This window comes from Stegodyphus dumicola, chromosome 3, assembly GCF_044657685.1.
Source record: "Stegodyphus dumicola isolate Sdum_Otavi_A_Nest chromosome 3, ASM4465768v1".
Classification (NCBI taxonomy): domain Eukaryota; kingdom Metazoa; phylum Arthropoda; class Arachnida; order Araneae; family Eresidae; genus Stegodyphus; species Stegodyphus dumicola.
Genome location: NC_140770.1, coordinates 21,606,786 through 21,634,149, shown reverse-complemented (window position 1 = coordinate 21,634,149; position 27,364 = coordinate 21,606,786). Strand labels below are relative to the sequence as shown.

Below are 27,364 nucleotides of genomic sequence, written 5' to 3'. Positions count from 1 at the left end.
GATAATTAGGGATATCGTTGATGTATATGTTGAAGAGCACAGAGGCTAACATACTATCTTGTTCTACTCCTGCAGTGATGTTTTTAATTTCAGATAAGGAATCTTTAATTTTAACTTGGAAGGTGCGCGATTGAAGATAACTGGCTACGAGAAGAATGATTTCTGGTGGAATTTATATCCCATTAATTTAATGAGTAGGCCTGAATGCCAAATTATGTCAAAGGCTTTTTCTATGTCGATGAATATTCTCACGACAGTCTCCTATTTGTTAAAACGTTCCCCGATATGCTCAACTACACGAGTTATTTGTTGTGTAGTAGAGAACCCATGCCTAAAGCCAAACTGGTAATCTCTAATAACGTATGATCTTCTAAGAAGGTATTGATTCCATCTATGATGAGAGATTCAAATAATTTTCCTAAAGCAGAGAGTAAGCTCATAATCTGAAGTTTCAGAACCGTTCTTCTCAGGCTTCTTCAGTTGAAAATAATAACAGCGTGTTTCCAGTTGCGAGGAAAAAGGTTTAATCTTAAGCATGCATAAAAGATATTTGTGATTTGCACAATTCCTCTTCTGGGAAGTTCCATGAGTGCTTTATTAGTGATGATGTCGAAACCTGTTGCTTTTTTAGGATTTAATTTAGTATTTAAAGATTTAATTTCATTGGGTGAGCTAGGATATTTTCTTTTATTTTGGTGGGCGGAGAGAAAGTCGGTTACATAACTGCAGATGAGCGAATTATTTGTGTTGTAGAATTGATTGACGGTAAATTGCTTTTTATAAGTACCGGCAAATTTATTAGCAATATCTAAAGGCTTGTTAATTATTATACCGTTGTCTTTAATCGGTCATATTGTAACTCAGAATGCACAAAATTTATATCATTTGAAGAATTACCTAATCGTTCCCACATGTTCTATTCAAATACTATAATAAATCTAGAACTATGTATGAAAGAAATTAAGCAAACAAAACAAACAAAAAAAGTTTTTCACAGATGATTCAGTATTTCTCATTCAATTATTTCAAATAATAAAAACTTTAACCGGAAGATAAGAACACCATAATTCAATCATTTTTGAAGCAAAAAATGAACAAATTGCAAACATATAAGAGTAAAGAAACTGAGATCACTGAGCTAGGTAACAGAGTGGATATATATATATATATATATTTACATACGTTTTGTGCTGCCGATTGCAACCAAAATACGAGGAGCACATCTACATGTTATAGCAGTCTTATATACAAAATTCAAAGTTCTGAGGCTACTCGTTTTTGGGTTATGCCAGATACATATTTACGTACGTACAGACACCACGAAAAAGTCTCTTCAGAATTCATTTTAAAGCAGTTTTATAATTTTTTTGTGGGAAAAGAGTCTTTTATTCTGTCCTTACGTACAGATGTCACGCAAAAACATCTTTAAATTGCATTCGATAGCGGTCAAAATGGATATTTTCGTTGAAATATGCTGCCTGAAACTTTTCGGGATTACAATACTTCCTTTCTACTTCGTACAAGGAAGTAAAAAAGAATAAGTTAGTAATTTTTCCTTTGTGTTAATTTATGATGAAATAATATCACAGTTTTATTTTTCATAGCATTTGGTTTTGCTATTTTGATAACTCTGTATATTTATTTTAAATTTAATGTTTTTGTTCTGCATATTTATTTTATATGTGACATCAGGGTTCGTTCTTAAACTAAGAGATCTGTTGTAACTGCTGCACTTAAAATTATTTTAGATGATGAAACAATATCTGTATATCAAGCTGAGATCGCAATTTCTTTTAGTCTTGTGATTTTTACATTCCTTAAGTTCTTAAATTAAGTCATTTCTTCAAGAGGATTTTTCAATTAATCAAGCTAATTGTAGGACTAGCACCCATGGCTGAAGTAAAATAACTGTTAATCTCAAGGCAGTTAAAACCACAGGCAAAACAATCCATATTATAATTAACCAAAAAATTTTGTTAACTACTTATCTAAAAGTTTAGGTAGTTTAATTTGGAAATAAGCTCATTTCATTTAAATTAAATAGGTTTTCGAAGCAAAAAGATCATACTGTAAATAATGGAATGATAATGTCGTCAGAGGTCCCCAACGACTAAAATGTAAACGGTTTTTAAGAACAATATTTATAAGAAAACTACAATAATGTCATTAAATTAAATTTCATTTAAAAGTATCTATTAGATGTTTTTTTTTTTTTTTTTTTTTTTTTTTTTGGCAAAGTTAATCTGGAAGACATTATCTGTTAACATTCTTTTTTAATGATCCGCATATTTCTCTCTTTTTTCTTTGCCGTGGACACTTTGTTTTATGTTGATATGCGGAAAGAATTTTTCCATAGCTCTGCAATAAGAAAAATCAATTAATTAAATTTTTCATATTCACGTCCTATTTAATCTTATGTCGTTAATTTGAAATAAAATTTTCTTTGTTTTTCTTTTATTTATGAATATTTCTTTGAGATAATGCACTGTAAACTATGAACTATACATTACACTATGAACTGCAGTCTTCTAGATATTAGACTCTGAACTGTAGCCCTCAGTTTCCTTTTCTTCCTGTTAAGACATTTCGTGCGTTCTGTTTTCGTAGAAATTTATAATAGAATTTATTTTTTATGCCGCCGGTTCTTTATATTTTCATAGGTTGTGGGAACTTGTTTTATATGTGTGTAATTCATACCTATTATCTGAATTTTGAGATTTGTTTGCCTTTGTAAACCTCATTTGATTAGGTAAAAACTGTGAGGAGCAAGTAACGTTCACTCTTTTTTAACGAAAAAACGTTTTCTCTTATTCACTCACTTTAATTATTTATGAGAGTTTTCACTGTGTCTTTCAATAACAGTTTAATCTATCGAAGAAACTATTTGAATCTCATGAGAAATATAATTGCATTCCCAGAATAATGAAAAAACATTAGTAACCAAAGGCTGCTCCTAGCTGTTATAAATTTTTTTATGTTATGAACACAAGCATTTTACACAAATCCTTGTCGATTTTCAATCTGAGCAATCGGAAAATTGTAAAACTTAAATGAATGGATTATTTGATAAGTTCCTTTAGTTACATGTATCCTGACCATACAAAAAGTAACATATTGGGTGAGTTGCAGTTGGTCCATTTTTCCCATCTGCGTCCTGACAATTGTCTATATTTGACCGAATAAAGTTAAGATTAGTCAATCACTAATGACTAGACAATACGTATGACAAAATACAAAGCAAGAAAAATATAGACTTTTTTTACTATCTTATATTAGGACGCACCTGCAATTCAGTTAGTGCAGGTAATCATGTGTCAGATCTGAACATTGTTCAGTTTTTTAGATACATATTTTCCCGACAACAGACTTCTTGTCACCAAATACATCATTCAAAATCAATCCTTTAATAACATGAGAAAAGTATACGTGGAATAAATGCAGTTTTGGCACAGAACAATAACACGCTGTTTGCTAAAATCATAGATAAAAAGTACTTACGTATTTGTTAACAGCTTTCAGAACTCACGAACATACAGAAAAAAGTATTTTAATGTCACATTTTCAAAATCCAATCCCGTCTATAGCCAACGATTTTCAATAGCAATATGATGTTTGTTTTTGAACCAACGAAAAAAGATAAAAGTGGTTTTTAAGCAGTCGTGCTATAAACAAGAAGAGGCTACAGGTAGTCATTTCAAAATGTCTCGTGTAATGAACATTGACGTTCTAATGAATTTTGTTTGCTCAGCATCCCTTTTAAGTAAACATTTATGTAAGTAAAATTACTTTCTTTATATGAGATAAATTAGGGTGGAAGTATATATTTTTTGTCTGAAACTAATTTTATTTTTGAATGCTCCTAATATTAAGTCTTAATCATAAATGAGATTAGTAAAACTTTAAAAATTATGTGAATTATTATCTATTGTAATGTAATATAGAAAGCATAGCAAAGATTAGTAAAATGCAACTTTATAATTTAAGCATTGTGAAATTTAATTATATATTCTTTAAAATAAGTATGCCATGACACTTCTTGTAATAAGTTTGAAACATATTGTATAATCTCTTACTTTAAAATAGTCACTTGAAAGCCGCTGCCAATCCTTTCATGTGCAATTTTCATCACAGCATTTTTCCCACGGCATCTGAGGTTGTAGTTCAAATCATCGTTCATTACCGCGCTTTTCATGTAGCGAAACAATAAAAGAATATGAAATTTGTGGGAGGAATTACTAGACACAATTCTTTTTCAAGAGGTCTTTCCGAGCAATGTGTAAACGAAGCGGTATTTTTCTTTATTTTACATGAATCCTCTCGAATACAATAAATTCTCTTCAGCACGATTTTACGCATTATGGAAATCATAGTAAGAAAGATAAAGTCTTAACTTTTAAACATAATAAAATTTAAAGAAACTTTTAAAATGTGATGGGATATAAAACGATGTGGAATTAAAACACTGGTTTCGGAATTTCAGGTTATAAATCTTTAAATTAATGACATCGATAAACGAAATGTATCGATTTCGAAGATGATATATAACACGTTTTGAAAAGGGAAAGATATTAATTGGATTACAACGCATTCTGGAACAAAATGATGTTATCAAGTTATAGAAACTGTGGTTCTGATAATTGGAAGTGATCATCATTCAGTGAAGCGTAATAATTTAGTAAAAAAAGCCCAAAATAAAATTTATATTATAATTATGGATGATACGTTTCTCAAAATAGAACAAAACGTATGAAAACCAATCACTTTGGTGAAACAAACATACCGAAGGAAGTATTTGTATGCAAATGAGGGAAGCTACACAGATAGCGAAAGTTCTACAGGATGAAAAAAATAAACACGTTTAATAAAAATAATAACAGTGAATTTCTAAGTTCAAGCAAAAATCACAGTAACAAGGATTAATAGCTTCAATGTTAATAAATAACAGCAGTTCTAAGTTCACAATAATGAATAGTATCAGTGAGTAATAATAGTTCACTATTAATAAATAATAACAGTTATAAGTTCATAATTAAAAATAAATAATAATAGTAGATTCCTGAGTTCACCCAAAGCCCACAATTAATAATAAATGATAACAGTGAATGATAACAGCTCATTGTTAATAAATAATAACAGTTCTAAGTTCACATTTAATAATGAATAACAACAGTGAATTTATACTAAGTTCGTCGAAAGATCACAATGGATAACAAATTACAACAGTGAATAATAATAATTCACTGCTAATAAATAATAACGATTCTAAGTTCACAATTAATAATAAATAATAAAAGTGAATTTCTACGTTCACTCAAATATATTGAGCGTGGAATGATGCTCATATTACTCGCAGGATAAATACAGAAAACTAGAATCAACTGAATGATATGACATTCTACTACAGTGCAATGCGAAATGCAAAATTGCCCTGTGTTTCAAAGTACGGTTTATGTGTAATATTAAATTTGGAGCTAGTGTTTAACACTGAAGGATAGGATACTAAATATTGAAATAAAAATAATGATTAAATACAATAGGATCTCGAAATATGTTTGATAAAGGGAATAAACACAAAATTTCGTTGCAGTCCGTTCACCCGTTTGCTCTGCAGGATGCCGTTTATAGGGGAAGTTTATTTATAACCGCCTGGTATAATAAAATAATTTTTAGAGTTTGCAAAGGTTTCACTTTCAGCAACTTTTTCACTCTGCGCATTTCTTATCATAAAATATTATCTGGAGATAAATAATAGGGACGTAGAGCTGAGAGCTACGTACGAGGCACTCATGAATCCATGCGTAGCCATATTTAAGAGTTCATACAGAAGCATCGCAAATAATTAATATGTACTTCGCTACAAAACTTTCTCTAATAAACAGTCTTAGCGTTAAATGCTGAGCCAACAGCATGATATAGAAACGAACAAGACTAAGAAATGATAATTCGAACAAGCATAGCTGCGGGTATGTATAATAATAATTATAGTGTAGAGACATTAGGTATATTTTTGGAAGCAGAGAAGATGAAAAATTAGCAACGCCTTCGCCGGGAATCGAACCGCGGAACTCTGGAGTACCGGCCCAGCGTGCAAACCCTCTACACCATGAAGGCACGCTAGGAAACCGGGAGAAATACATTATATAGTCCCTAGCTTTTTAAAGGGCGACTGGGGTTTCAGGGGACTCTATAGCCAAATCCCGGGGGGGAGGGAGATACCTCATCCAACACCCTTTTAGTTCGGGTGCCAGAAGTCCTCCTTCTACAAGAAAAGTCAATGAGAATCCAAATTTCCCGGGTGAATCCAAGGAAATGAAGCAGCAGACGCTCTTGCCAAGGAGCTGCCCAAAATGAGGAAACGGAGCAGATTAAGGTGCCCCTGCCCCGGTCATGCCTAAAGAGGCAAATAGAGGAGACCGCTATTGGAAACTGGTAGAAAGAATGGTACCAAATCCCGCAAGGCCGCAGAGCATATGAGTTCCTGCCCAAGGTAGAGGTGGACCGGCTCATCTCAGCTCCCTACCTCACGCGATATATAACAGGCCACGGCCCCTTTCCGACGTACTTTGCCGAAAGGGGTCTAGCAACAACTAATATGTGTGTCTGTGACAACTTGGGCTCACCAGACCACTATGTCACGGAGTGCCCCTTAACAGCAGAATGGCACATCAAATTCCCAAGCACCAATGTTCCCAAGAACCAATGTATTCTGCCTTTCAAACACCTCCTCGTAAAACATCGAGGCACGCGGCAAAAGCTTAAAAGCATAATGGACAAGCTAGAAAAAATGGGCATAGACCTCTGCAGGCCGGAATAGGGCACATGCAATAAACATAATTGGCTTCATTCTTCTAAAGTAGCTAGGATAGCAATGGTATGTGTATCCGTAGTATGGAAATGTAACTGTTTTTAGTTATCCACGTTCAAGGCTATTAGCACAGTAATGGACAGTGCACATATAATACTGTAGATGTAACGTGATATGTATTGAGCACACATCTGTTAAGCGTCTTACAACTGTGAAGTCTCTAGATGGTGGCGGGGCCAGGGTAACACCCGAGTAGTCATAGAAAGCCGTCCGGGTGCCCTGTCCTTCTGTCACCTGTCACCTGTAGAGACATTAGGATTTTTTGGAAGCAGGCAAGAAGAAAAATATGCAACTGCCTTCGCCGGGAACAACGGACCTCTGAAATACCGGCTCAGTGCGCTGATCCCCTACGCTACGAAGACACGCTAGGAAGGCAAAAGAAATACTTTATAATAGAAATTCTTTCAGGATTAGAGATGACGAATCATATTAGATAGAAATGCCCGGACAGGAAGGAAAGATCAAGGTTCCGCTATTCCTTATTAAAACCTGAAGCGTCTCTCTGTTTTCGTCTCGCATTCTGAAAGGATATTGTCACCTACAAGCAGAAACAAATTTCAAAGTCTTTAAAAAACTTCTCTAGCTACAGTAAACAAAGAACAAAGGTCTGCAATTTAAAAGAGATAAAAAAACGTAATGTTCACCATTTTTTGCTAAGGAATGTGGTTCAAAGAAAAACAATTTTTAGAAGCCCGTATGAAAACTATTTAAAAATAGGTAAATGGGATCATTTTATGACACTTGATGAAGCAAGGGCTTACGAACTGACAATTACACCACTCAGGCAAGCTAAGAAGTCTGGAGAAATATTTTACATATTTCCCACTTTTAAGAGCGACTGGGGATTAGGGGACTCAGTCGTCGAATCCTGGTGGTGAAGAATCATAATTCACCACCTTTTTTAGTTAGGGCGCCACTGTGGAGACATTAGGATATTTTGGAAGCAGAAGATGTGAGAAATGAACAGCGCCCTGGCCGGGACTCGAACCTCTCGAGTACGCGCCAAGTGTACTGACCATTACACCACGAAGGCATAATAAGGCGGTAGAAATATCTTATACATCAATATTAGTTTCTTTCAGAATGGGAATCTTGTTCACAGAAATTTTTAGAATTCTTGTTCTAGAAAATACTGGGAGGCTTAATTGTTGGCGCGTAGTCAAATCGTAACGATATTGCCTTTAAAAAACATAAAAAGTATTTTTATGAATATTTTTATGATTCGAATTATTATTCTAAAAGTAATAAAACATCAGCTATTAAAATATTAACGCATTGTTAGATGTTGAACGCTTGTATATGACATAAGTGGCTATTGTTTCGGTGTACCAAAAATGATAAAATTATAAAAAAATAACAATAAGTTCAAAAGAATATCACTTAACAGCATTTAAAGCAAAAAATTAACCTTTTAATTATTCTAATTTTTTTATTAACCGATTCCTGAATGCATAATGAAAATAGCATCAAATATCGATATTTTGAAATTAAATATCTCGGCTATTTTTTGTCTTACCGGAGTGAGATATTTTGCATTATAATTTGTATAATGAACATACAATTTTCCTAAATATAAATATAGGGCATACGGAAACGTATAAAAAGTCAAGATTCTGTAATTATTGCAAAATTGATTCCTTAAAATTTGAAAATGCCCAAAAAGGAAGGAATTTTAGCATTATTTGGAACATTTTTAATTGGAAATATATATGTTATTAACGGTTAGAAAATAATGGCTGAGTAATGGTAAGTATTACGGTGGCACGGTGGTTGAGCAAATATATATATGTGATGTACAAGCTTTTGTCCGAAATAAATAGATTGCTGAAGAAATATAAATGTAGTCGTAGCTTAAATTATCAGACGATAAGTTTAGAAAACAGGATCCATTTATTATTATTCAGGAGAAATAGCAGTTACAAAAACAGATATCTGGAGTAAATAAAAAGAATTACTAATAACTTTTTGCATGAAGTTTACTGCATCGTGACATTTAAGAAAAAACGCCGATATTCTTTTGCGAGTCCTTTTATAGCCTCTGGAAAGGCGGAGCTTCCAAGAAATGACGTCAGCCTCCTCAGCCAATCCAGTTCGCTTTAAATATTTCCAGAACATTCTATAACTGTACGTGTATAAAAGGCGGGAAAAACAACTTGACTACGGGGCTGTGGATTTAATTCCACGTACTTTCAAAATAGAGACCGTCGCCATTAAATATGAAAAGAACATACAGTTAGAATTTTAAGTGTATTCTTGCTATGGAATTTTATTATTACATATATATATACATATATATATACATACATATATACATACATACATATATATATATATATATATATATATATATATATATGCACATATATGTATATATTTGCGTGTATGCGAGCGTCTTTGTGCATGCATAGGCTATTTCTAACCTATATGTGCAAATAGTAAATTTGTATTTATATAATTCTAAAATGGGTAAATTATTTTCTTCCCAGATTCCAGACCAAATGCTTGCTTGCCAACAAATGTCAGCTCCCTAATATATCCTCGTGAAGTTTCCTCTACATCGGAAATTTGTCTGATACCAGAATGTATCAAAGAAGGTAAGATTGGCATTTTTAAAAATTGATCTGAAGTTTTCCATGCTGACATATGAAGCATGACACGATAAGCATAGTCTCAATGTTCTCATCCCGGAGGAAGTTAGCTTATGTTTAAACTTACCACATGGCTTAAACAAAATTCTGTAAATGAGTTTTATGTAGTAAATATGCATTATATGTGTGGGATAAAGCTGGCATAATACATTTTTTTCTATGAAATTGCGAACAGTTCAACGGGCAACTGGTGGTGGTGTATTTAATTATGACAAAGCACACTAGGGCTATCTGCCTAAGGGCAGGGATGCCTTCGTGGAGGACTTTCTAAGGGAAACTGGCTCGTATACATGTTACACACGGGGAAAACCACGAAAACACACATGCAGCCAGCCCGTTCGAGGGAATCGAACCTCGAACCGAACTACCAGTGTTCAACGACTTTACCGCTCGGCCGCTGGTGGGCCCCAACGGGCAACTGGAAAATGGACGTTGTTGAGGTACCCAAGAATCGCTTCTGCTTGGTTTCCATTCCAGGCTAAAGGGGCTGGCTTCAAGGGCGTTTTTGTGGTTTTCCCCAAGTGTAACATGTGTACCAGTTAATTTCCTTTAGGTAGTCCTTCACGAAGGCATCCATTCCCTAGATAGATAGCTCTAGTAGGCTTTGCCATTATCAACTAAACCAAAACATTCCTTTAATATATGCTTCGTCTGTGTCACAGTTCCATAGGTGAAATGTTTGTCAGCAAGCTCAGTGTTCTTGTAGTGTTTCAATTTCCTCGAAATTCACATTTGGAACTACTATTCACGTTAGCAGAATAATTTTACCTAGTCTTTAACAGCGCCTTAAAGTAATCTTCTTGCGTGCACATTCCATGACAAAATCTATTAACTACAGTCACCTCTACATTTTTGTCAGATATTTTCAATCACTTTGTTGGGAAAAGAAAGCGTTATTACATTTTAATCTGTCGCATAATCTTCCACTTTTTATGTTAAAAGTTTCATTTTTTTTATATTTAACACCAGCATTTTATATCATAGCATATGAATGACATCCACCTCCAGAAGCCATTGGCAGCTCAAATGAATGTTTGAAATTAAATGAAACGAAAGACTAACTAGTTTTCTTAGAAACAGCTAATATAAAAAAATCAAGTATGGGGAAACCTGCTGAAGTCATGAGCTCATCCATGGTTTAAAAAAGAAACAGCAATGATCTTAATTATACAGCATTTGCTCTGGTTTTTCTTTACTAGATGAGCTTATCTTTAGGGTTTTGTTAGATATTTCTTATATTTATATTTAGATGTAAATAAATATGCTAACCTACATTCACAGTTTAAAGGAAATATTCTACTGTAGATTCCGGACAGTCTACAGAAATGTCGGTGAACATAGGGCACCTAGCATCTCTCCTCAACATCTCTTCCGAGTATGATTTCTGCCTGACACCTGGATGCGCTAAAGCAGGTAAGATTCAAATATCCTTTAACAGCTGTTTCCTTAAAGGTCGCAACGTATAAAGAAATGATTCTCTAGACCTATTCGTCAAGCACCGAGCTTGTTTCATCCAAGGTATTTTAATAAGATGAATTAAAATAGCAAGAATACAAAACAAATGACCATTTAAAATAAATAATAAGCTTTAATGATGCGTCAAACTATGTGGAAGTTGTTGGCAACTTTGTAATATTCGAAGTGAGTACTGAAGCAGCTTCAGAGAAAACCTGAAAAACGTTACTTGTCATGAGGTATGCTTGGAAATGATTGGTACTCTAAAGAATGCAGTTACGTTTCCCTCAAAAAAAAAAAAAAAAAGCTGCGGTTTTTAAATAAATTGTCTGCAAGTTTCGTTGCACATTTAAAGTTATTCGCATTCTCAAATTTCTTTACATACAGCTATTAATTTTTGTTTTATTTTTATTTCGTAAGGGTTTCAATCTGTTTCTTAAATACCAGTTTATAGCCTAAAATTTCACTGGGACAGCTCAAATATTTAAATTCTCTTTCCATCAATATCCAGGATCGGTGTTATAGAAAATTACATGCAACATAACTTGTAGGGATTTATATTTATTTTAACTAACAAGTTAAAGTTTAATTTTTAACTTTCTTGTAAGCCTTCATTTCCCTAATCAGCAATGCCAGAATATTTGAATTTTTTAGCGCGCGTGAAGGAATACAGATTCTACATGAAGGAGAAAAAGTTTAAATACCGGGTTCTAGAAGGAAAGTTGGAGAGAGGCTATTGCCGTCACCTCTGTAGCGTGAGCTTCTACTCCCGGAGTTATTGCTAGTGGCATAACTGCATTCACTTTGCTTCTGATAGTTTCGTCAAGGGTTAAGAAACGGAAATATCTGAGGCCTGTAGCTTAGTTCTACTACTTGTGAACATCTTCGAATTTTTAGTTTAATTCTGTGATTTCAGTTACCGCCCAAGGGAGGCGTAGTGTGTTAGCGTCGAGTTGACGTATTGTAAATTTTAAAGAGTTTAATAAAGGGTACTTTTATTTTTTCTCCTGTCCTACAAGAACTTGCTACACGTACTGTTGTCACTTAGAAGACAAGCAAGTGAACCCTACAAAGTTACAAACTCAATTTGTTTCCGTTCACTGCTTACGTACACCATGACTGAGTTTTTGCAGATCTCGCAGCAAACAGTGAAAGACTTTTCTATGATACTTTTCAGCACATATGTCACCTTCATTTTAACTGATCGTGCAACACCTTCATGTCACTTTCCATTCCACGGTAATTTCAAACGACCAAAAAGAAATCTCATGACGGCAGGCAAGGCAAATATGAGAAGTTGAGACAAATGGTATACGCTAGCTGTCTGGCTATTACTTTACCTATATCATTACACAGAAGTTCCCTACCAGTGAGTGAATGATTTGAGTACTGGCAGTTCGGCGCGGAATCGAACACGAGCTAACAGGTTGCTTCAAGGAGCGTGTTTTGTGGCTTTCCCTACGTGTATTGAAAATACTAGCTAGATGTCTTGAGAATGTCCACCAGTAAGGCATCTCTTTTTTCAGGTAGACAGGCCTTGTGTGTCACAGCGAACAAACAATGTAATTAAACTTCACTGCCGAAGTGCCAGTGTTTAAGTCTTCAGCCTCACTCTGCCTAAGGTAGACTTTTTCAAACTTTCCTACTTGGCGATATTTTACTTGAACGACCATTTTCGTCCCACTTGGTGCAGAGACATAGAAACTAGGATTATAAAGTTAAATAATTATGTTAATTAATAAATTATGATGTGATTCATTAAGAAAAATTTCATTTGCAAAAAATGTTTTGGTACATATGAAATGTAATTTACTATACGTTAATGGCAAAACGTACGTACTAATCAGTTTATACTAAAGTTCATAGTAATCAGTTGGGATTACGTACATTTATTTAAAGACTTAAATATTGAATAAATATTATATATTAAAAGATGCAGAACTTCTTCAAAATTTTGCAGAGAGTTGACGGATTTTCTTGGTCTTATGCTAAAATTGTTGTTTCGTATAAAGAAGTAGTACAAAATGCTCAGAGTATGTTTAGGATCGTTTCAGAAAGCTCCAGAAATCCTGTCTTAATCTTTAGCTCTAATTCATATAATGATATTTTGGGAATTTTGTATTTTTAATTTTTAACCTTCAAACTTGACACGCTCTTCTTTAGCGTTTAATATTAAGTGACTGACATCAGTCATTACATTAGGCTTAGCGTTCATGAACCCAATTTTCTTTTAAATCATCAAAACTTTAAGAAAATAATTTTTTTTTAAATTTATCTACAGAACTTCAAATGATTAGTTTAAATTCTAGAATTAAACCTTTGGAAAAGGTATTTTCAGTTACAAAAGCATCTATAACTGTAAATATTTCTATAGATCTATCTTTCTCTCCAGATTTTCAAATGCTCACATTCTAAACAAAACTTTCTTTTATACTAACTATATATTATACTACTACTAAACTATTTATTATTATTATAAACTATACATTATTATTATATATTATGCAGTTATATATTTGAACTCTCAACAAATATCGTATTTTCTGATCAGTTACAAACATAACATCATTTTCAATTGTCATTGCGTGAGAAATGATGTTTTCATTAAGCTTCTGTTTCCCTGAGTCTTCTCGCAAAATAATTTGACAGACATTCTCAACCAAGCACATTTATCCTTATTCCATATTTTCAGTGATATGTATTTCTGAAAATTTGCCTGAATGTTAAACTCCCCTTTAAACTCTGCTCTCCCAAAAATTATTTTTTCATTCCAACTTGTGTATCCCCGATAATGCCTGTCACCAAGGAACCCTTTATTAAGTTATACTAAAAGTTGAGATTTATGATTATATTTTATGTACTCGTTCATACAGAGGCATATACAGATTTTTATATCAAGCAGAATAGTTAAATTTGGAGAAAAACGTAACAAATTGACTTGTAGTAGAGATTTGGTTGTTCTCGCCTCAATCTGCTTGCCTAAGAGAACAGGCTCTTCAGAATAAACGTCGACGCCTGACTTTCGGTAGGGTTTCCAGTAAGAGCTTAACAGACTTTGGGCTGTCCGATCCAGATAGTATGTAATTTTGCTTAAAATCACTGATAGTTAAGTTATTTATTTTACTGTAAAGTTCCATCCAATAGCTGTCGTCATAGAGGTTTGCAGTTTTGCGTTATATTATTTTTTAAATTCACGTTACCAATAATAGATATATATAAAGAAGAAAGTCTGTTTGTTTTTCAGTTAATAATTCAGTTACTACTATAGCTATCGTCACCAAACTTTCTACAATCCTTTTTTGGGTCCTATAAAAGGTCGGCGTTCAATTGTTCCCCCAAAAAATAGCTAAAATCAAAGATATTAATTAAAAACTCGGGAAAACTATAATTTCCGCCCTCATTTTCCCGAGTGGCAACAGTTTCGCAAGCTGGAGATGAAAATCTGCTTTATTTCGAGAACTGTTGCCACTGCTGGCTTTCAAATCATAGATTTTGTTAATAAAAATTTCTAAGATGAAATAAAAATAGCATTTTCAATCATTAAATACATTAGTCCCGATTCCAAAAATTCGTGGGAAGTCATTTCGACTATTCCCATCTTCGTACGACTTTAATCAGTCGAAACCTTAATTAAAAACTCTAAAAGCATTAACTTTCGCACTCATTTTTCCGAATGGCAACAGTCTTGCGCGTTGGAGATAACAATGCTTTATTTCGAAAAGTGTTGCTACTACTCGCTTTCAAAGCTAGTTAATAAAACATTTGTAAGTTTTACAAAATCTATACATGTAAAGAAGAATGTTTGTTCGCGTTATTGATTTCCGAACGATTATCATAATTTTTTTGCCACATTTAATCGACTAAAATTGAATATAGGGGAAATATTGGATTTAACTTGAGCCTTTGCGACCATTTGAAAAGAAAGACGAAAACCATTAAAAACTGCTTGATATTGTTGCTGATATAATGAGAGAAAAGAATTATTTTATCTTTCTATCGAAATTTATTATGTGGGTTCCATATTGCATCAGACTGAAAACTTTAGGACTATGAATAGTATTTTTTGCATCGTTATTAAAGAAGGATTACAGCGGTATCGTCCTCTCTATTGCCAGATGCATTACTCTCAATCTAACGTAACTGGCATCTAGTACTTCCGCTAGTGAAATAATAAAGCTAACCTTTTATTTCCTTTTACCTCTTGTTTCCATAAACAGTTATGACAACAGCGATGTCTCTTTCACACAATAGAAGTAACGTTTGAGAGTAACTGGCTGATAGAGGAAAGGAATTAGGTTGCAGATCACCAATCAATCGTTGTAACCAGAAAATTGTTATAAGATCCATATTTTTGTGTGTGGATTCCGTATGGAATTAGTGACTTTTCATCCAAATTCATAACCAGCACGTCACTTGTTCAGATCCAATTAATTACATTCGGCAAACAGTATATTGCTAGACATAGCGTTGATAAGTGGAACCACTTGCAACACTAATGAACATTAACGATACAAATGAAAGTATTAAATAACACTAGCTCGCATGTTTCAGATTCACAGTTTTGGATTTAAGCATGAGCCGTATGATGTTTTTGAGAAAAGAAATACCTTGACATGAGCAAAATTTGGAAATGCATTTCCTAGAAAAAGCATTTGTTTAATGATTTACAATGTGTTAATTTCGAAAAACTCGGGAAGAGTATTTCTAAACGAATTACAGCATTTTGCCCCAATTTTATTTGCTAGCATTTTATTAAAATTCCGAAAACTAGGTGTTCAGACAAAGTATGCCGGAATAACTTTAATGATTAATCATTAAAAATGATTTTAATAAAACTAACCGCAGTAAAGAGTGAGCTTCACGGAAATACCACATATATATTTCTGAGAGAAAGATTACAAATTAACTGCAACTGAAGGACTGAAAAACTTTAAGCAGGTATGCTTACAATTACAAGAAAGTGTTTCATTTGTAATACAAACTTGTAAGCTTGATATTAAATGCTCAAATTCAAATTTCAGGAAATTTATTTGCATAAATTTCTCTGAAACAATCATCTTAAAAGTTTACTAGTTTGGAAATTTCCAACACCGATAGAGATTTCGTCCTATATTATTATCAGGGTGGAATGAAAATTTTCTATTTTTTCAAGAGTCGAAAATATTGTGTTAATAAATGTATGCAGTGAAATTACCAAAATGTATCTGATGAGCTTTACTTGCATTTTAGCTGTCGAAATCCTGTCCAGTTTGAATCAAAGCGTAGAACCTTGTGAAGACTTCTACCAGTTTGCCTGTGGTGGTTGGCTGAACAGACATGAAGTTTCTGATATGAAGCATAAAACCTGTATCTCTGATGAAATTGAAAAGGATATCGACGTTAAACTCCGAGGTTAGTTGCTATTTTAAGATTCGGACTGATAGTAAGTAATCTGATAGTAGATGTACTCCATCACCATGAGACTGATCATTAGAATTAATTAAAAATTTAGAGCAATTTCTTTGTTAAGATAAAATAAGTTTTACTTTAGAAATAATACACGCTTGATGATAGCCATCTTTTAAACAGGAAAATAAAATATCAGTAATGGTATATATATATGTATGGGTATAATAGGGATTGCATATCTTCAGAACCAAAGAATTTTCAGAACATTTCTTCTTATTCCACTTAGACACGCTCAGTGCTTAAGTCCACATTTGACTGAACCGTTTTAAGAGCACGAAAAACTGATAATTCAAACCGATTTCAAGTCTTTGCAAAAGGGCTTTCTGCATGGGCGTTCGACACGTTTCATCACGCGTAACCTAAATATGAACCAGAACTCTTTAGCCAGGTCTTCTTCGTAGAAGGTATCCTTTCCATAAGGCACATAAGCTTGGTGTGCTTTGTTGCAAAACAATAAACCCAAATCAGTCATCCCTGAGGTTAATAAAAATGTATTGAAAGACGTGTGTCACTGCTGGTAACTTGTCGCAAACTCCACACAGATACTATACATTTACAAACAGCCATGCCTTTTTCCCGATCTGAACCTCGACATATGAATACCAAGTCAGCATCACTAACCACTGTACTGGCAAGGCGGGAACGTGGACAAACAGCCGAAACTTACTCCAAAGAATTTTGAGAGGTATTTTACTCTCTCCACATCATACGAATTTATGATAGAATTGAAAGGCACGTCCAGAGATCGAGCCCCGGCGGTGGCATTGCACATTTTTAACATTTTCCTTACTAGAAAAATTATAAAAGTTATAAAAGGGAGCCCGAAATGCAACTGCGGCCATTAATTTGTCACTACCAGTATTTAGGAATTGGATGCCTGCCTCTATAGTGGTCTTTTAAGTGGGTGATAGTTTAAGGTATTTTTTTTTCTCCTTACAGCGCGACTTTGTTTTGTAACTAGAAAGAAAGAAAGAAAGTCCGGTTAGCAGTCGGAAGGTCCGGAGGAGCTCGAGTCTTCGCGAGGGCGCAGCATGATATCTCCTTGTCTTAAAAATTTCTTAACTCTATAAATGGCAAAGGAACTATAAAGGCGGTAGACGATAATTATTCCCAGTCTTTTTAAGTTAGTATGAAAGTAAGGTTTTACTTTCTCTTTACTGCGGGCCTTCTGCTGTAACTGGAAAGTAAGTCAAGCTAACAATCGGTGGGTCTGGAGTGAAAGTCCGGATATCAGATTGCACAATTTTCACGTCTTCCGCTCAGAAATCTTAAACTAAAACCTAAAAACTTTAGAATATTACCAATGCATAACTAGATAATTTAATTTAGGTTTTTAGGACACGACTGATCACATTTTACATTATGAGAAATCTCAATGCCGATACTAGTTAAAATTTTTATTGAGTTTACAGAAGCTACATATTCAAATTTTAATTAAAATTCAAGCAACATGGAAAAGTCTAGTTCTATCATTTAAGCAATTAAATACTCCTATCGTATATAATACGATAGGAGTATTTAATTGCTTAAATGATTAACCCCTTTTAAATGGTTTACTTAAATATTAGGCAACAGCTAACTTGTACTATCGGGCAGTATGTAAACCGATGACATGATTTATGCATAAGTTAGCAAACTACTCGTTGCACAAATATTTGAATTAAAAAACAGTCGCCCATCTTACAAACGTTATTGAATTGTTTTTCATATGTTGTGACAAAATAGTTTAACTTTTATTTATTTACCTGAATTGTTTGGCATTTTTGTTAACAGTTGATTAACTTCATAGATAAATATATGGATAAACGGGAACTGATCCTTTTTACTTCCGTATAATGAAATACTGGTTCCGAATACAATTTATGATGAATAAGCACTTTTGTTTTTATTTCTAGATCTGGTATAATGAAATACTGGTTACGAATACAATTTCTGATCCATAAGTACTTTTTTTTATTTCTAGATCTGGTATAATGAAATACTGTTTACGAATACAATTTCTGATCCATAAGTACTTTTGTTTATATTTATAGATCTGGTATAATGAAATACTGGTTACGAATACAATTTCTGATGAATAAGTACTTTTGCTTTTATTTCTAGATCTGGTATAATGAAATACTGGTTACGAATACAATTTCTGATGAATAAGTACTTTTGTTTTTATTTCTAGATCTTCTAGAAAATACAATGACAGAAAATGAATCTAAGTATATTTCCGATTTAAAATCATCCTATGAAAAGTGTAAGGAAAAAGGTAAGACTTATTCCAAATTATGCATCTTTCTTTCGTTATACCTAAAACATAATAGAAATGTTCAAAATAGCTTTATCACGTAGCGTTTCAATAAGTACGGACTTTTCAGTTATCCCTAATGAAACATGTAATGACCCGTCAGATGTGAAAAATTAGAACCTGATTAAAATGTATAATTAAAACTTCCGATGCATCAAAATAGATCTTTCAATAGATGTACTACAAATCTATGGGTTTCATCTCTGTAATTAGAGAAGATAGAATCTCTGTATGAGTTTGTTGGATAGAAACGAATAGATACAGAGCTACGAAAGATGGAACATATGTTAATGATAAAAGTTCTCACATAGATGCAATTTTCAAAATTCGATTCAGAGATTTTTTAGTTTAATGTTGAAATAAATGTTATCGCTTTTTACATAAACCTTTACTTAAAGAAAAATTTAAATCTCAAAATTTTGCTACTTGCGTACTCAGATAGCTTACAGGAAGTAATTTTCGAAGCTTCGAGATCATTTGAATAAGATATTCTATTGAAGAGTTATCGACGCCACTCATAATTTCCGGTTTCTTCAGCCTCAGCTATGTCAAAAAATATTATAATTTATTCATGTGCGGCTCGAACGAAGAAAAGACCAAAATCTGTTTCCCACAAAAAGAATTATAATGGAATTCCGTTTCCCAAAACAATACCTCTCCACGTCATCTACATTATGGTACCACAGACTTTAAACAATGAGCTATTCTAAATTAATGAGTTATTTTTCAAATAGAGAGCAATTGAACGAATTCCTGTTCCTATATTTCAGGTCACGTAACGTTTTAGAATGTTAACTGTCAACTAAATCTAATGAAGTTGCATCAAACATTAACACTAGTATTGTTGTTGTGACTAATCTCACTTGTCTGATATCAGAACCAGCCCACGAATTTCATCTTGGCAAGAAGACAAGATTGCGCTTGTCGTTGGTGAGAGCCTTGGGCGTTATACAGGGGGTAGTATGCCTTTGCTCTATTTCCGTCCTCACCTTTGAAGAAGAGCACCCCGAGGGGATGATCCAGGGGCTTCTTACCCCTCTTTCTCTATTACCAATCTCTCAGGACATTTTGATTATATTCTTACTGCACAGATACGATATGCATACAAACATCCAAGTCTGCTTCGAAATTCGAAACCGGGCCCTTTGGTACGAGTCACTAATCCACGATCAATCCGAGTCACTAATCCACGATCTCGGCTGGGCGGCAAAACATTAATATTTCTAACGTAAGTCCAGATTCGCTAAATATCATCTAATTCTTTTTTAAATACAGTGTCACGTATTGGACATCACTGTTTCAAGACACTTCTTCGTCTGCATTCCAAATCATTTTAAACAGAGAAGGCTAAAATGTATTTAAAATGCATTTCAGAAAGCAAATGCTAAAAAAACTTGACAACGGGATTTTTTTTCTCCCCCATAGGAGGCCCGACATGGATAAAACAAGCGAAGAAGATTAATTCTTCGGAAAAGGCTCATCAGGAAAATTGGCAAACCGGCTCTGACATTCTGAAGACTTTTGGTGGGTCGCCAGTATTTGAGGGAGAAAAGTGGAATTCGTCTTCATTCGACTGGCTTCAGACTCTTGTTGAGCTCCGCAAGATGGGCTTGAATCACGATATCTTTATTCAATTGCATGCTAAGAATGATGCCAGTAATAACATTGTGCATGTGATAAAGGTATGTACTCGTCAACACATGAACTGTATTTTGTAACTGCTTTTTTTGATAACCGAAAAAGTATGTAACTTTCGGGTCTTAGCAACTGCTCGTAATATCCATTACTCAACAAAATGCTAAGAAAAGGAATCACTGTAAAGCACTACACGTATCATAAAATTTTTAATTATTTAGGTATTATATAGAAGAATTTAATACACGTAAATTGTGGTTGGCATTTAACCTTCTAAGCGGCAAGGCCGTATATATACGGCCTAGAATATGTTTTGTGATATCTGTAAGAACGTATATATACGTGCATATTAAAATATGTCAAAGAAATTAAGGCAATATATCGAAAGAAAACAAATCCAGGTATGAAATACTAGGAGAGTTTTTTACATTAAAATCAAAAAAATATTTTGTTCTCGTAGTGGTTTTGGGAAATTTGCTTTCTTAGCAGAAACCCTGGCTGCTCAGAGGGTTTTTAATTAATTTTTTGGTATATTAACTTTTATTCAAATGAAATGAACGCAAAGAAATGCAATGAAATAAACACGTTCAAGTATAAATGCGTTTAATGATTTTAACATTAAACGTATCTAATCTATTAAACACAAATACTTACTTAAAATTATAGCAAGGTGATTGTGTGTTATTAATCCGTTGTTCCTACTACATTATGAGTTAAAAAAATTGTCATTGCAAGTGCGAACGTTATTAAATTTTTTTAAGAAAAGTATGAGTGGAGAAGTTTATTATTTGATCATTTTACATTTTTTCTCAAAATTTCCTAAAATAAAATTTCATATATGGCTTCTAAATCTTAGCAAAGAAAGGGAATGAGGGTCCTGAATGATCTTCGAAAAGATCACATTGTCGGTGCCTGTCTCATTGGTGCACCTTCTGCCTCAGCTGTAAAATCATAGGAGATGTAAAGAAGTAATGGATTCTAAACTTCGACAGCATTGAATATTCACAGCAAAACATCGTCTGCGAGGCACAGACATTTATGGTAGGCAAGCAAAACTTACTGACTTCAGGTTGAAAAGGTCATATTAAAGTAGACTAAGTCTCAAAAAAGAAAACTATTGCCAAAATAGGGAACATTGAGTTTAATATGCGTCTACAGATGAATTCAGCTTAATATTTATGGGACAGTTTCTTCTTCAGCAACCCTTTGTTTTACAGATAAATGTAAAATAGAGACCCCAGTGTAAACAGTGAAGCTTGATGAAACTAATATTTTATCTAAGACATTGATTCCACACTAGAAATAATTCATTTTGTTAACTCAGAAAGACCATAATGATACACAGAAACTAGCTGAGGTCTGCATAGGTAGAAAGAATAAAAGTTTAAGGACTTGATCCTACTGTTCTTTAAAGTTTCATTCTCCATAAACCTGACACTACATGCTTGTTTTGCTTCTGGTTATGTTGCTTACAATTTAAGAATCTAGCCATTTCTGCCTGCAGTTCACGCATTTCAATCGAATCACAGTTTCGGTGAATCAAATAAAAGCTTTTCATGTGTATCGTAGATATGTACAAAGAAGGAATTCATTAAGTGCTAAGAAATTTATGATCCAATACTCATATCTTTATCCTCACCGGTTAAATAAATAGGCCTTATAAAGCTTAATGTACTATTGATTCAAGAGTTGATGACTTGAGAACTAACTATAAGGTGAAAATCCCCAAGAAGAAGCAGGAGCAGCTACGAAATTTGAGAAGTCCAACCACTTTATGAGCTAAAATTATTAGTATGTAAACGGATGGACATATATATCTACTATTTACCTTTTCAAGCTTCAATTTCTACGGAATATGCCTTCAAGTAAGATTCAACGTCAAGTGCCTATGGACTCAAATCTGACGCTTTGAAATTGCGTTTCCCGCAGTAGACCAGCAAAAGTATTATATTCGTACTTGCTTTAAATATTAACGTGTATGTACTACTTATTATTAGTATAAAAACGGTTAGTCGCAAATTTCTGAAGATAAATTCTCCACTATTATAAAATTAAGAACCTATTGAAGACGGACAAGTGTAATTTTAATAATTTTAATGTAGTTCTTAGTTTGATATTATTGGTTTTCTAATTCGTTCGGAGGAAGGTGCACTTTGAAGAACCAATCAAACCGACGGGTGTGGCTGCTTTGGGTGCATATCTGTTAATTAGAGATTTAAGCATTATGAGTTTGAGCTACATTTTAAGAGCTTAAAGAAAATTTTTCGATTGCAGTTTGAGTTTCAATTTCGATGCTGATATATTTTATCATATACACTCTTAAATTTATATATTAATATAATTATTATCATTTATATGTTAATAATTTACCAAAGTTATATAATAAAGTGGAAATGATAGCTAAAAATAAAAGTATTTTTTGAACTTTCAAAAATCATAGGGTTAAATAAAAGACGTTAGCATAAGGAAATGTAAAAATTTAATAATAAGTAGATAAATAAATATTAGATATAAACAACCACATAGGTTTAGGCAACAAAACAATTGATTTTTTGAAGTCATAAGAACGTTCTGCTCGAACCACATGCCAAATATATATATATAATTATCTATGGCGGTTTGGGGATGTGTGACAATTCTCTAAGTAGGTTTTCTTAAAGGTTCCGAAGAGGGCTGGGTAGAATACACATACTTCTCCGAAGCACATCCCGTAGATACTATATGGAATTTATGTCATTAATTATTCCATACGAATACGGAATGATTAGTGACATAAATTAATAATTTACAGCTCTAATTACTCGTTGACATACCTGACCTATGAACTGCATTGTTGTCTCTGAAATCGGCATCAGAACTCTTAAGGCATGGGTGAACATACTGAGGAAAAATGGGATAGTAACCTTTATAGAATACTGCAGTCACAATACCACGAGATAAGCTGTAGAAAAGGAAATTTCGGTCATAATCATCGAACAACTGCTTCTGTATGCGTGACTTACACGAAACTAAGATATAGGTTTTGTCCAAATCAAGGAAATTTAGGAAATTTCGGTCATAATCATCGAACAACAGCTTCTGTATGCGTGACTTACACGAAACTAAGATATAGGTTTTCTCCAAATCAAGGAAATTTAGGAAATTTCGGTCATAATCATCGAACAACAGCTTCTGTCTGCGTGACTTACACGAAACTAAGATATAGGTTTTCTCCAAATCAAGGAAATTTAGGAAATTTCGGTCATAATCATCGAACAACAGCATCTGTATGCGTGACTTACACGAAACTAAGATATAGGTTTTCTCCAAATCAAGGAAATTTAGTTAATTTCGGTCATAATCATCGAACAACAGCTTCTGTATGCGTGACTTACACGAAACTAAGATATAGGTTTTCTCCAAATCAAGGAAATTTAGGAAATTTCGGTCATAATCATCGAACAACAGCTTCTGTCTGCGTGACTTACACGAAACTAAGATATAGGTTTTCTCCAAATCAAGGAAATTTAGGAAATTTCGGTCATAATCATCGAACAACAGCATCTGTATGTGTGACTTACACGAAACTAAGATATAGGTTTTCTCCAAATCAAGGAAATTTAGTTAATTTCGGTCATAATCATCGAACAACAGCTTCTGTATGCGTGACTTACACGAAACTAAGATATAGGTTTTCTCCAAATCAAGGAAATTTAGGAAATTTCGGTCATAATCATCGAACAACAGCTTCTGTCTGCGTGACTTACACGAAGCTAAGATATAGGTTTTCTCCAAATCAGTAAGTTTCTTAACCAAATCGTGAGTCATCCGGAAAGGGCACAGTTGTTCGGTATATGTTGAGGGCATTTAGGCAATCAATGGTGGAGAAAATTGCTAGCTTTGAAATATTTTGGAACAAATGGCAAAATATATTTACAATTGTTTAAAAAATAAGCATACGAAACATTTAAGGATAAAAATATATTTTTCTTCTTGGTTTTATAATATGTGATGTATTGATGATATAAATCTTGAAATGTTTGATGATGAGTAACGTTAGTCACTTATTTCCAATGAACACTATCAGACTTAAATTTATATTTTTAGCCAAATCACATGGAGATGATCAATGTTGGTGTAGATAAAATCGCAGAATGCCGGTAATTTGTCTGGTTTGGTTTCTAATGAACGAAATGGCTGCATATAATTTTCATATTTTGCATTATGTGATATATGAATACGAGCCACTTTTTATTAGTACTTCTTTAACAAAAGCTCAAATCTTAAAAGCAAATAATCGTCGCACAAATTAGCCAAACCAAGCGAAACAAATAACATAATTTATTTTATTTTCAAGTTGGACCCAGTGTTGTCAGGAATATCGAATCATACGTATTTACCGTATAAGCAAAATGATTCATCGATCGATAGTTTGCTCGAATCCATGATGGAAGTAGCTCAGCAGTTGAATGGCAAAATCAATACTACAGTGGACGATTTTCGAGAAGTTGTCAGTTTTGAAACCACATTTGCCGAAGTAAGTTCTTAACTTGTTTTATTGCTTGTTTGTTTTGCTAGTCTATATTAATATTCTCTCCTCAGAATCATGTTAAGCTAATACGAAATTTAAAACAACCACTCACGTTTTTAAATACAGTAAGAACTTATTTTTTATGGGAATTTTAATTAATTTGATGTAAATTTTAAAGCTCATATGAAAATTTCTCTTTTGATTTAAATACGTAACAGTAACTTAATCTTGCAACAGTAGAATTAAGAGAACTCGACGAATCGCAGATATCTCTTTAAAATCTTTCTTTCTTCACTTTGTTTTGTCTCAATTTCTATAGAAGTTTAAAAAATATGAGTATCAGATTGAAAGGCCTGCTTCACTTTTTCGCGAGAGGATACAAAACATTGCGGATTTGTTACAGTTTATTTATGCATTTTGTTACATGACAGCATTTTATTTTTCTGCTGCTATCAGTCAAACGTATTCTGTAAAAGAGAATGAGGAAGTCTGAACACAGTGAACAACTCATATTATAAGGTTATATTTAGTCCAATACTCAAACCTTTGTACTATAACCTTAACAAATATGCAGCGAATAATCGTTATGTCTGAGATAGCGCGATAAATATCATGCCTGATATTTCTTAGGGAAACAAAAGGTGCATTTACCTTTTTTCTAACATCCAGTACAAAAGGAAGAAGGTTTAAGGCATAAATAGTACGTTTAATTTAAAAGTGGACCTGAGAGTTAAAAAGTATACAATACTGTGCATATTTGGCCTTGAGTGCGTTCTTTGTTTTCTGTAATTTTTCGATATGGTTGAGAAGTTTATAAACCTGTAAGGATGGAAAGAATTCTTCTGAAGGAGAAAACGGTCGTTACCATTTTAAATTAGTTATTTTTCACAGACGACCTATGTTGGCGTCTTAGCGAAATATCTGCATCATAAATCTCTGAACCTGTGCATTTGTTTATCGAATCATTTATGTACCCTGAAAAATCTAGTGGCTTATGTTTTATGTTAAGTTTACGAATAATCGATCCCTGTTTTATTAATAGGGATGCTAATGCCTATCAAGATTTTGTCTAACACTTCATTGCATTGTTACAGATGAATAAATGTCTTTCTTGGTCATAGTAAGCTGGTGAGCTGGTACGAAACGTCATGCACAATATTCCACCATGAAGACGTTAAAGCAGTGTTTTGCCGGAAGGACCATACATCGAAAAGTCAGTAATAATATTAAGATGTGGCAAAATATGATCAATATACAAATCACTTTTTGAGGAGATATGAATAACAAATTGTGCATATAAATAGCACAAATGCCTTGCAAGAGTTTCAAGTGGATCAGTTGTTCAGTCTTTGAGACTGTAAGTAAAGCTTCATAGGGTTGCTAGGAACATGATGGAATGTCTAAACGTGCGAATTTTGGGATGGGGGCGCAACACTTAACACTCCCTGAACAGACTAAAATGTTCTTACACTTAACACACTGAAATTTACACTTAATAATTACCGTTATATGTAAATTTGCAGATCACTGAGAAATTTAAATATAGATATTTCTTATAGTCGGTATTTACATTAAATAACAAGTTTTTGTTCCAAATTGGAAGAAAAAGTAAATAATAAACAGAACGCTTCTTTCATATGTCTTTTGTATTATTTTACGCATACAATATAGTTTTCCAAGTAATATCTTAAACATTTTTAAAAATTATGATTATCCTTTCTATAGCTCTCTTCTCCACAGCAAGAGACACAAGACATTAGCAATGCAAGTAAGAATTATACAGTTCAGGAGCTCATGGATGAGGTACCTCAGGTAAATTATTCTTCTAAGAACACATTCATTAAAACAAAATAATTAACCATATTCTTAGGCAACTACTAAAACTAAGCAGAGTAAATATCTGTTTCAAAATATAAATTTATGTTTACAAATGGGAATTTATATATTTTGCGCCTGTTTTAAATTGTTTTTTACAGTGGTTTGTTTGATTGTCCAGTAAAAGTGGCTTAACGATTCTTTTGCCTTTGTGTTCATATTTGTGTTTCATTATCAGCTATTATATTCAGCTATTATACCATTGGGCGGTTAGTGTCTTTGCTACAAGGAAGCATTTGAAATATTGCCTAGTTCAACGTCCTCTTGAGAGGCTAGCAGTAAATAAACAGATTTTGGATTCTCTGTTCCGACCGCCTGCTGTTCTTCATGAAAATTAGAATGGAACTTCTCTTTCTCTTGTGTTTCAGTTAGTTGGATTTCTGTGTTGTACCCCAGTGTTTTGAGGTAGTCTGGTGCTTGCTAGGTGTTCAAGCTGATTTCATCGTTTTGAGTAATGAGGCAACTAAATGACCTATCAGTCTATATTCTCAACGAGTGCTTGATTGGCAAAATGGTTAGCTGTTAGGAAAAAAGACGCGAAAAGAGCAGTTTTTAAATGTTCAATATGGCAGAGATTTTCTGAACTAAAATTCTGCATCGCGTGATTTTCATGATAGAAAGTCTTCCGCAAA

The 27,364-nt window shown here is 33.4% G+C and overlaps 1 protein-coding gene across 3 annotated transcripts in view; it reads left to right on the top strand.

Annotated features, from left to right (window-relative positions):
• Nucleotides 1-3,509: 3,509 nt before the first annotated feature.
• The window catches only part of LOC118193977 (membrane metallo-endopeptidase-like 1), a 100,031-nt gene continuing 76,176 nt past the window's right edge, over nt 3,510-27,364 (top strand). Inside the window, exons 1-8 of one of the 3 annotated variants that reach the window (XR_015039968.1) lie at nt 3,510-3,772; nt 9,352-9,459; nt 10,819-10,926; nt 16,198-16,359; nt 18,590-18,673; nt 20,138-20,394; nt 24,684-24,863; nt 26,583-26,669. Coding sequence is in view for 2 of the 3 variants with exons in the window: in XM_085812327.1 (XP_085668453.1) it covers nt 3,700-3,772; nt 9,352-9,459; nt 10,819-10,926; nt 16,198-16,359; nt 18,590-18,673; nt 20,138-20,394; nt 24,684-24,863; nt 26,583-26,669 (1,059 nt within the window). In the remaining variant the exon portion in view is untranslated. The remainder of the gene's footprint in view (nt 3,773-9,351; nt 9,460-10,818; nt 10,927-16,197; nt 16,360-18,589; nt 18,674-20,137; nt 20,395-24,683; nt 24,864-26,582; nt 26,670-27,364) is intronic. The other 2 variants (XM_085812327.1, XM_035365154.2) reach the window with 2 other exon arrangements.